The sequence below is a fragment of the Acartia tonsa genome, chromosome 15 (assembly GCF_053477335.1).
Source record: "Acartia tonsa isolate MP-2025a chromosome 15, ASM5347733v1, whole genome shotgun sequence".
Lineage (NCBI taxonomy): Eukaryota > Metazoa > Arthropoda > Copepoda > Calanoida > Acartiidae > Acartia > Acartia tonsa.
The window spans coordinates 10663542-10675624 of record NC_137274.1 but is presented as its reverse complement, the minus strand read 5'-3'; the positions used below and the strand labels follow the sequence as shown (position 1 = coordinate 10675624).

The window sequence follows — 12083 nt, the reverse complement described above, 5'->3', positions numbered from 1 at the left end:
AAACTTACAGTTCACTATTTTTTTTTAAATGCACGTCGTGAAACTATCCCTTTGACTTTAAATTCTTACCTTAACCTCCTTATAAATTTAATTTTGTTCAATTAACTATTTTTGAAGTTATTTATTTAATTTATTGATTACTCTGAAACATAATTTTAGATAAAAGTTAATGATTTTTCAAAAAATGAAAATTTAGACAGATATTCAAAACTAATTACTTTGGCTGGTAAAGAAACTATGTGGGTTGGGCCGGATATCCGGCGATTTTCAATATCCGGCAAGATACCAGAGATTGAAACTATCCGAATACAGGATATTCGGCTGATTTCTAATGCAGGATATCCGGCCGGATATTGGGTAATTTGCCTGATATCCGGCGTTGGCCAGATACGGGATATCTAACATTAGAAATCAGCCAGATATCCGATATCCATATAGTTTTAATAACTGGTATCCGGCCGGATATTGAAGATGGCCGGATATCCGGCCCAATCCTAATCTATTATAGGATGTGACAGAAAAGATGTTGACAAGTTTACAAGTGGCGAGGACAGAACTAGCTGACTGTAAAACTCTTATTGATGCCAAGCTTCAGTTTAGGGATGTGGGTGGTGTTATTGTATTACAATACTAGCAGCTATGCTGCCTTCTATTGGTCTCTAGGGGCACCTGAGATAAAGGGGGGGGAAACTTAAGTCAACCCTTCACTCAATAATAAATGTGAAAATATGTGTGAGGATATTTTTCCAGGGGTGATTTCACATTGGAGAGTGGAGATGCCCTCTACAAAATAGTTATAAACTTTCCCTGGCCCTAAAAAGGTTCGATGGTTACTGAGATCTTAAGTATCAGACAGATAGACATTGTTCTATTGAAGATTATGTGCATAATTGAGAATCCAACTTGCACATTCCTAGTTGTGGTGCACCGCAAGGTTCTGTGCTAGGTACTGTTACAATAACTTGGAGGGATCAAAAGGAATAAGACAATGGGCGATAAGTTGATGTACATACCCAATATTAAAACACAAATCTTTAGAGGTTTAAACCAAACTTTGGGTACCTACCAACTTATAAAATTTTGGGTACCAAATTATAAACTTTTGGTACCAATTTATAAAACTTTGGGTACCAATTATAAAACTTTGGTTACTAATTTATAAAACTTTTGGTACCAATTTATAAAACTTTGGGTACCAATTTATAAAACTTTGGGTATCAATTTATAAAACTTTGGGTACTAATTTATAAAACTTTTGGTACCAATTTATAAAACTTTGGGTACCAATTTATAAAACTTTGGGTATCAATTTTTTAAACTTTGGGTATCAATTTATAAAACTTTGGGTACCAATTTTTAAAACCCCTCACCTCCTCTCTAATATAGTGACGATGATAAGGACACTGAATTTTCATTCAAAGAAGAATCTATAAACCTAGTCGAGGTAATATATTTTTAAAGCTAAGATTTTCTATAATTAGGTCCAAATTAGGGCCAATCCGTCCGTCAGTCCGTATTCTTAGTTAATTTAGGCATGTTAGAATTGTCCTATCGATTTCAAACTTTGCATGATGATTCCTGTAGTAGTAGTAAGGTAGAAAATAGAAATCGTAGCAACTCTATAATCGTTACCAGAATGTTCGTACGTCCATTTTAAACATGTTGATTTTTACCTTTTTTAACAGCAAATTTTTATGTGATCAAATTATTCGATTGATTTGATTTTTGGCATACTGATTCCTAGGACAACAATTTTGTAAGTGATATTATTATCCTATATATTTGATTTTTGGCATACAAAGTACAATGTTTTAAACGGAGCAACTCTTTAATTAAGTTCTAAAAATGTAAGTATGTTCTTAAACATTATCTTGTATTTAGGCAGTTTTTTAACAAAATTACTTAGAATTTAGTAATGACCTTATAAATTTACTAGCGGATACGCCCCTTGATGCCTCTAGTGGCACTTTAGATGTTTTTGTTTGTTTAAGTATCTACGTTACTTCTTTATGTTACGATACCTTTTTATGCGAAGACGTTGAAGTCTCCCATATATTTTAAAAATGGGAGATGATAGTATTGCTGAGAACCGGTTCTAATCCAGCGGATATTATTGTCATCCTTGTTTATTTTCAGGTTAAAGAGGAAACAAAATTTTGTGAAGACATTGATTTTATCATGGAGCTTAATAATCAAGGAAATTTTGTCATTTTATCTATCTATCTATCTATTTATTTATCTATCTATCTATCTATTAGAGTAAAACATTAGAGGGAGAAAGGGTTAAATAACTGTAATTCCCTATCGCAATGACCTTGTGCCGACTCTGTTGTTGTTGTTGTTGTTGTATTGTGCCGACTCTCAATTGGGTCTTTAAAAATCAACCAATGGTATCGGGATTATTAAGACAGGCACGTAGCAGAAAACAATTTGCTAGCAGACGAAAAAGGTCATTGAAAAAAGGGGGGGGTAGTTATCTGTATATACATATTCTACACTATAGATTTGTTATAAATCAATCAATCCATCCATCTATCAATCCATCCATTCATCCATCTATCCGAGATAGAGAGCTAAAGCGAGAGAGACAGATAGAGGGCTAAAGCGAGAGAAAGAGGGTAACCACGTTCTCTTATTCGTCGGCTAAAAAACTTTTGATACTTTTATTAAACCCCAATTAATTGTGTCTCTAGGGGCGTAGCTAATGACAAAATTGTAACTAGAAGATGATGTACTAGATGTAAATATTAAAAGTGAACAAGAAATAGTAAAGCCAAGAAAAACTGTGAAATCAAAGGTACGTGAATAACCCATAACAGTTTAGAAGGCGTAGCAACTCTATAATTATTAACAGAAAGTCAGTACGTCCATTTAAAACATGCTTTGTGTGTTTCTCGGCTGCTATTGAAGAAAGACCGCTTTTATTCTGGTTATTAAGTACTGACACTCTAAAATGTTTGTTTGTCCTAACGTCTGATTTTAAAGCTTCGCTTTTAATAATGTTGTCATCCTTGTTTTTTTTATTGTAGGTTTAAAAAGAAAATTATCTCTCTTTCTTTCTCTCCTTATCTCTCTCTCTCACTCCCTCTTTTTCTCTCTTTCTCTTTTTCTCCCTTCTTCTTTCTCTTTCTCTCCCTTCTTCTTTTTCTTTCTCTCCTTTTCTCTCCCTCTCTTTATTTCTCTTTCTTTCTCTTGTTATCTCTCTTTATCTACCTATCTCCTCCTTTCTGTCTTTCTTTCTATCTCTGTACTCTCTGTCTCTTTCTCACTCTCTCTCTCTCTTTTCTCTGTCTCTCTCTCCTTCTCTCTCTCACTCTCTCTCTCTCCTTCTCTCTCCTTCTCTCTCTCTTTCTCTCTCTCTTTTTTTATCCCTTTCTTTCTTTCTCTCTCTCTCTCTCTTTCTCATCTTATTTTTATATTGTAGGTTAAAAAAGAAAATATTGTTAAAGTAAAGAAGAAGAGAAGTATGAGTAAATCAGCTCAACATCTGCTAAATCAAATAGAAAAAAATAAGGCAGGCCCAATGATGATAAGCCAGGGAGGGGGGGGCGGGGACATTGGACTGTTTATTTCATTATTCCCCAAAGTATTATTCTCTAAATTTTATTAGTTTGTTCATTATGTTGAGTGTCCAAAAGTTTCAACTACCAATTGTAAGGGGAAATTTAGTGAATAATCATTGGGTAAATACTTAAATTTTTCGGCCATTGTCTTATTCCTTTATATCCTTGATAATACTTTCCAAGAATAAGACAATGGACGGTAAATGGACAGAGAGGGGGGGGACAATGGGCTTTTTATTACACTAGTCTCTAAAGTTTTGTAATTTGTTGCTTCAACACTTTGGGGACTTTTATTGAATTTTGTTTGGCTTGTTAATTAAGTTGAGTGTTCTAAAGTTTCAACCACTAATGAAAATCTACAGAAGGGGAAATTTAGTGAATAATCATTGGGGAAATACATCAATTTATAGGCCATTGTCTTATCCCTATAGACCCCTGCTTATTATTGTTATTATTGCCATAGAAAAGAGAATTGAAACTAACTGTGGAAGAAATTGTGACGGCTCTGGAGACAGAAGATTTATCCATATTTACCTACCCTAATCAAGATCAAAATATAGGAATTTTAAGAAATTAATTGTGATATATAATCAGGGGTCTAGAGGGATAAGACAAAAAAAACCCACCTGCCTTCATATTTTTTGGTAATATCCTCTTAGAAATTATTTTTCATTTTTTAAAATTTGAGTACCCCTCCCCCCGACAGAACTCTATGAATTATGGCCGCAACGCTCGGCCCCCTAGCTTTCATAGCCGCAGCGCTCGGCCCCCATGCCAGCCTAACCGCAGCGCTCGGCTCCCTAGCCTATAACCTAGCCTAACCTAAAATAGTAGTTCTCTGTCGGAGATGTACTAAAATTTTCAAAATTGAAGAAAAAAAATTCTAAGAGGAGAATGAAAATTTTTTTACTTCTTCATTTTAAAACTCAGATAAAAATTATGTTGTTTAATTCCTCCCCCCCCCCCCCCCCATCCTTTCAAGTGCCCCTTGAGGCCTCTGGAGGCGTAGCAGTTAGCAACTATTACATTTCTTAAAATTTATCAGAAAATTTTGTTTGTGTTATCTGTAATTTCTCTTCTATAGAGGTGAGACATTTGTTTTTATCATCTATCTATAATACAAAGTAGAACGATGTCTGTGTGTCTGTTTGTTTGTAGCGAAGGATCTCGCTAACCGCTGAACCGATCGGGTTCTCCTTTACAGGGTAGCTTCTCATAGGTCCCGGGAAGGTTTATAACTATTTTCTTGGGGGGTGGGACACCCCCACGCCCCCCCAAAAAGTAAAAAAACACCCCTCCCCACCAAAAAAAGTGGGGTCGACTAACCCCCCCCCCCCTGAAAAAAAATTCCTCCCCCCCCTTAGAAAAATTTTTTTTTAGATTTATTTTTTAAATCTAAATTATGAAAAATTGGTTTGAACAAACCTCTAGAGGCAAAGCCCCTAGAGGCTAGGGGCGAAACCGCTAGTTTATCATAAGGCAGGGATCTTAAGGGATAAGACATAAGCCAATGCTAACAAACAAAATAACCACTTAAAATTATTGGAAGAAAAGTTTGGACATTGCTAGTTTGGAACCAACCAATCAAGATGTTTTGTATGTTTGGTATCCAAAGTTTTATAGTTATGTTCTCTCATTCGATGGCTTTAAAACTCTTCTTTTTCTTGTAGATTCTTGATCAGTGTCCAAAGGTTTTAACCACAAATTGTAATCTAAGAAGGGGTAATTTTGTGAATCACCATTAGGGATGTACATAAAGGGGGGGGGGGTAAAATGTGGTGACTCGTTTTATTTTGGGCGCTACTCAAGTAGTTTTAGAGATAATTGGGTAAAATCTTTTGGGTTGTGTCACTAATTACCCCAAGTTTTGGTATCTTCCAAAAAAACGGCAGCGGGCCGCCGCTCACGCCGTTATCCGCCATTTTCCGCCGCCAAAAAAAACAACATTGTCTCAAATGATTCCAAATTGCCTAATTCGGCGAGAAATGCAAAAAAAAATTGGCGTATTTTAAAGATACCAAAACTTGGGGTGATTAGTGATACTCTTATAAAAAGATTTGGGTCCAATATCTTCAAAAGCATAGATCTATTGTTTGTAGGACTTAGAGCTGCAGCAGCATGTGAAGGATGTCCACTTAAGATCACAGGAATGCCAGTCCTGTGGAGAATCTTATTTCAACTTTGAGGAGGAGCACACCTGCAAGACAAACAACAAAAAAGACCAGGAAAAAAATTAACAATCTTAAAGACAGTGGATCTAAAGGGATAAGACAATGGCCGATGAATTTATGTACATCCCCAATGATGGTAGACTGAATTGCCCCTTCTGTAGATTGTAGTTAGTGATTGAAACGCGTGGACAATCAAAATTTAGTAAAAGTCCCCAAAGTTGTTAAGCTAACAAATAAGAAAAAGTTATTATAAACCTTTTGGGACTAGTGTAACTAACAGCCCATTGTCCCCTCCCTCCCTGGATAAAACTTGATAATTGTATATTGAAGCAGGCTGTTATATGCCCAACCTGTGGTAAAACTTACGCTAATAAGAAGAAACTCAAGGAAAGGACACTTTTAAAAACACCCAAAATTAATCCACAAAGTAACAGGATGTCTCTCTTGTGTGTTTGTGTGTCCCATATGGTTCTCTTTTACAGTGACGCTTCTCATGGGTCCTGGGAAGGTTTATAACAATTTGGGAGTAGGGGTACCTTCTCCCTCCTCCCAAGAGAAATCGTCCCTAGAAAAAATTAAGCCACAGACTCTGGAATGGAATGGAATTTTGGCGGGAAATTAAATGTAGGAGAATTCTGGCGGGTCTTACACCGAATGATTTTTTTGGCGGGAATTTGATTCTATATAAAGGGGTAGTTGCACGAAATGCATTTGAACTTGAATTTAGTGAACTGCTTATTTTTACTCCTGTTCCATGGTTTAAACTATATTTATAGGGCATATATTTGAAAGTATTTCAATTTTCTACTATGTAGTTTTAAAAATATCAAGACTTATAAATCGTATTTTATATAGTTCCCTAGTAATCTCTGTCTCAGCAATTTACCTTTTTTTGTGCTTATATAAGCATTTTTGTCAGATTTAAGTAGGACGTGCTCACATCGGGAAAGTCCGCACTTTACAACAAAAGTGGCTTACTTAAATCGGACATGTCGGACTAACGAGCCATTTTCGTAGGTTAATTGCTTACTTGAAGAACTATTATTGCCCTATAAACCCCTAAAAAAACCCCAAAAATATGGGTGGCTGATAAGAATCAGCCAAATCGGACGCTTTTGCCGTAAATGTCTTACAGATTAAGATTTTAATCCGGATTATTTTTCCTCAAAATTTAATCCCTTCTCAGCCATTTAGGCTATATTTGTAGTTGATTGCTTACTTATATCTTCCATTTTTGCTACAAAATCCTTACTTAAACAAGCCATTTTTGTTATAAATGTCCTACTTATATCTTCCATTTTTGCTACAAAATCCTTACTTAAACAAGCCATTTTTGTGATTAATGTCCTACTTATATCTTCCATTTTTGCTACAAAATCCTTACTTAAACAAGCCGTTTTTGGGGTTGATTGCTTACTTAAATCCTCCATTTTTGCTGCAAAACCCTTACTTAAATAAGCCATTTTTGGGGTTGATTACTTATATAAATCATCCATTTTTGTTGCAAAATCCTTACTTAAATAAGCCATTTTTGGGGTTGATTGCTTACTTCAATCATCCATTTTTGCTACAAAATCCTTACTTAAATAAGCCATTTTTGGGGTTGATTACTTACTTAAATCATCCATTTTTGTTGCAAAATCCTTACTTAAATAAGCCATTTTTGGGGTTGATTGCTTACTTAAATCATCCATTTTTGTTGCAAAACTCTTACTTAAATAAGCCATTTTTGGGGTTGATTACTTACTTAAATCATCTATTTTTGTTGCAAAATCCTTACTTAAATAAGCCATTTTTGGGGTTGATTGCTTACTTAAATCATCCATTTTTGCTACAAAATCCTTACTTAAATAAGGCATTTTTGGGGTTGAGTACTTACTTAAATCATCCATTTTTGTTGCAAAATCCTTACTTAATTAAGCCATTTTTGGGGTTGATTGCTTACTTAAATCATCCATTTTTGTTGCAAAACCCTTACTTAAATAAGCCATTATTGGGGTTGATTACTTACTTAAATCATCCATTTTGGTTGAAAAATCCTTACTTAAATAAGCCATTTTTGGGGTTGATTGCTTACTTAAATAATCCATTTTTGCTACAAAATCCTTACTTAAATAAGGCATTTTTGGGGTTGAGTACTTACTTAAATCATCCAATTTTGTTGCAAAATCCTTACTTAATTAAGCCATTTTTGGGGTTGATTGCTTACTTAAATCATCCAGTTTTGTTGCAAAACCCTTACTTAAATAAGCCATTTTTGGGGTTGATTACTTACTTAAATCATCCTTTTTGGTTGCAAAATCCTTACTTAAATAAGCCATTTTTGTGATTAACTTCCTACTTATATCTTCCATTTTTGTTACAAAATCCTTACTTAAACAAGCCATTTTTGTGATTAAATTCCTACTTATATCTTCCATTTTGGCTACAAAATTCTTACTCAAACAAGCCATTTTTGTGATTAATCTCCCACTTATATATTCCATTTTTGTTACAAAATTCTTACTTAAACAAGCCATTTTTGAGATTAATTTCTTACTTAAATCTTCCATTTTTGCTACAAAATCCTTACTTAAACAAGCCATTTTTTGTGATTTATTTCCTACTTTCATGATGAAAATTGGCAAAATTGAACCTATAATTAATGTAAAAAAAAACTTTATAAGTCAAATTATATTAAACTACATGATATTATACAGTATTACAATACATTCAAAAATTTTATATTCTTTTCATGTTTAAAAAATGGCTGATGAAAGTTTGTTTTAAATTTATACAAATTAGATGTTTAAATCAAATTCACTAGTTTTCTGCATAAATCAATCTTCTGTTTCTGATTTAAAGTTGTGTTATAAAGTTCCAGCAAAACCACTCTAACCACAGACTGAGACAATCTGTCTTTGAAGTGATTCTAATGTACTCTAATGATATTTTGATTGATTTATCAACTCTGTTCTCCAATGAAGTAAACTCCTGAGAAAAAATTACTAAAAATAAGATATATTTAATATTGATATGAAATACACAAAACTACTCTTTCTAACATATGTTTCTTTAATATTTACAATAAATATTCATGAATTATTATTAACATTTAGAATGAATAAATAATAGTAAAATATCTAATATAGTATTTGTCATTTGGGATTAGACTTTTATTCAAAAAAAAATTTAAAGCTATTATATATAAAAACAAGCAATGAAGTGCACTGATGTCTAAGGAGGGAGGGATGTACAGGTATGATAACCCCCACCCCCAATGAAATTTGGCATTTAGGAACTAAGACATCATTGTGGAGCTTCTATGTAATACAGCATGACACACAAAAAGTAATTTTTAGGGTTTACAGACCATAATACTTAGTGTATCAAAAAAAGTAGCATATGTTCTTGATCTCTTAATATTTCCACACAAGAAAAAAATTTTAGAAAGAGCCTAAATTTTGAAAAAGTAACTTAAGAAAAAGTAACTTACATAAGTTTTAAGTAAAAAGTTAAAATAAGTTTTAAGTTAAAAGCATTTTTTTTGAGTCTTGTAAGGTTAATGATATTTTCATGATCCTAACTTTATTAACAAAAAAGATATCAACAAAATAAAATTTCATCAAAATGAGTTTTGATTTTCAAAAGCATAATATATCAGAGATCTAAAGAGATATGTCGAAAAGGGGGCCAAATAAATGTTGGAATTCATCCTTTATTATACACATTGTGGTGAAAAAATTAAGTTTTTAAAGTTAAAAGCTTTTTCTATTATTGGGATTATTTATACCCACAAATTTTAGTTCCAAGGTTAAAAGTTTGAAGAATAAAACAGATTTACAACTTAAAAATGTAAGAATCGATCTAGCACCCCAAACAATTGGCAAAACTTAATGAAACTTGGTGAATATATTAAGATTATTACCATAATTATCCAAAAATTTCAGCTCTGTATCTTTTGTATCTATGTTTGACCCTTTCTGTCTCTGACAGATGGACAGATGGACGGACAGACAGACATTTCATATAATAGAGTAGCTTCACTACTAATTATAGAATAGCTTTGCTACTAAAAATAAGCTCAGAACTCATATTTATAGTTTTAGAGGGGGTCTTTTGCTCCACTAGCCTCTAGAAAGGAAGTCCCGAAATGAAATCTGTAATGGTTAATTAATTAAGTTATGTTAAAAAAGTTTTCTTTAAAAAAATCAGATTGATATCTTTAAAAATAAGCTCAGAACTTACATTTTTAGTGTTTTGGGGGATCTTTTGTTCCACTAGCCCCTAGAAGAAAAGTCCCAAAATTCAATTTTTTGAGTTTTACAGGTGGATCCGATCAAATAAATGAGCTTACAAGCTATAAAAACAAGCCCAACAATCCAGGGCAAAATTTGGTACTGAATTATAAATATTATTGTAGCATTTGCTCCATAACAAAAACACACAAACAGAAAAACTTTAGGGTACCTATATTTTTGGGTAACCCAATGCTAAGAAATGATAAGGGAGTAATAAAAATAAATTATTTGTGTAAGAACCAATTATATTCAGAAAGTTTTTAAAAAACAGAGGGGGAGAGGAATGAGGATACTTTGTTAAAAAGTTTAATGTTGCTGCCCTACTTATGGATATACTTATCCTTGTTTTAAATTAGTATAGTATAATGTTGTTGTTTTACATATGTATATAACTGTCCTTGTTAACATTAGAAGGAATAATGTTGCGTTACTTACAGATTGGGGTGGGGGGGGAGTCATATTGACCCCCCCCCCTCTAGTTATTTCAATGTCATTTTTTTTGTAGGTAAGATAGAGAGTTGTGACTATTTAAGTTTTGTAATTATACGTCGGCAAGAGTTGATCTGGTCTGTGTCAGTCGTGGCGTCCGGTCAAAGTCAGTTAGGTGGCACCAAATTTAGAAAAAATTTTAAATAAATTCTAATTTCTACATTATTACTTTTGTGTATAAGGAAAACCTAAAATTTTTTTGGTGAATACTTAGATATCAATGACCTTCTGAGAAAAGTGGTGTTATGACCGCTCCCTGACCGACTTTATAACCGTTTTTTGTCCGGCTTTTACTACAGACATATATCATGAATATCGTGGCTTATATTACAGCTAGAGACCTATACATTTTTTTGGTAAATCCTTGAGCAAAAAAACAGATAAAAATATTAATTGGCGGTGCCGTTTACCACCGTAACCGCCGAAAATGGTGGTTTCCGTTATTTGCCTTTTTTTAGCGATGATCAGAAAAAGTATTTTTTTTGTTATCAAAAATTAAAAGTTCGTCCTAAAATTTGGTCATCCTAGCTGCAAAATTGGCCGCTCTACAACTGTTTTAATATTTAGCGGCTGGCCGCTAAAAAGCGGCTAAGGAGCGGTCTGACCGCTATGACTAGAAAAAGTAATTTTCTCTAAAAATACACATGAACCACCAGAAAAAAAATTTATGTCTCTAACTGTAACAGGAGCCGAGATAGAGGGGGAGGGTGAATATGCACCCCCCCCCCCCCCCCCCCCAATCTATTAAGGTGGGAATTGGGGCCCGATCGGTAAGGGTTAAATTTAGATTATCATAATGTTGCTGACAAACTTGTGGATATAAATGCACTTGTTAAAATCAGTAATTTACCACAAAAATGGCACAATTAAGTAAGCAATTTACTTTTTTTCATGCTTACTCCACGAGGAGAGATTACTAGGGACAGCATAATATAATTTTGCCGCGCTATTTATGAATATACTTCAACATTACTTAAACATCACTATTGTATAATATTGCTGCTCTACTTATATTTATACTTGTCCATGTTAAATTCAGTATAGTAAAATAATGCTGTTCTTCTTATGAACATACTTGTCCTTATACCAGTATTACCTCTAGGGGCTCAGTGACGCTTTGGGTAAAAGTCCTCTCCACCCCACCTTGAACCTACTCTGTGTCTAAATTGCAATGTAACGCGCTCAATCGCCCAAGGGTATTAAGTAAGGTAACACCAAATAGATAGCCAAATCTTTAATTGCACGAATTTTGTCTAGAGGTCCTACAGGCATGGTTATGAGTTGCACCTGTTTTAAACCAAGACATTCCCTTCTTAAACTATTAATGTCACAAACCTCCCTCCTTGTTTGCTTAAACAAATGCATCTTAAAAACGTTTTAAGAAATAAAGCCAAACATTAACCCATTTACCAAATTAAAACAAGGAAATTTAAATAACAAAATGATTTGCTCATAAAAAAATTTAAAAGGGTGGGGTCAAAATAGGATGTTGTCAAAACAAGGATGACAACATCCATAAAAGCGAAGCTCTGAAAAGGTGTGATAAATGAACATTAACACTTTTAGAGTGTCAGAACTAA

At 33.6% G+C, this 12083-nt stretch overlaps 1 protein-coding gene across 1 annotated transcript in view; it reads left to right on the top strand.

Moving 5' to 3' along the window:
- The window catches only part of LOC145307311 (uncharacterized), a 43401-nt gene that overhangs the window by 1076 nt on the left and 30242 nt on the right, over positions 1-12083 (top strand). The window contains exons 2-10 of the mRNA XM_080149675.1: positions 509-600; positions 1387-1444; positions 2137-2197; positions 2724-2797; positions 3425-3514; positions 4027-4123; positions 4609-4649; positions 5663-5789; positions 6069-6122. Coding sequence (XP_080005801.1) covers positions 509-600; positions 1387-1444; positions 2137-2197; positions 2724-2797; positions 3425-3514; positions 4027-4123; positions 4609-4649; positions 5663-5789; positions 6069-6122 — 694 coding nt within the window. The remainder of the gene's footprint in view (positions 1-508; positions 601-1386; positions 1445-2136; positions 2198-2723; positions 2798-3424; positions 3515-4026; positions 4124-4608; positions 4650-5662; positions 5790-6068; positions 6123-12083) is intronic.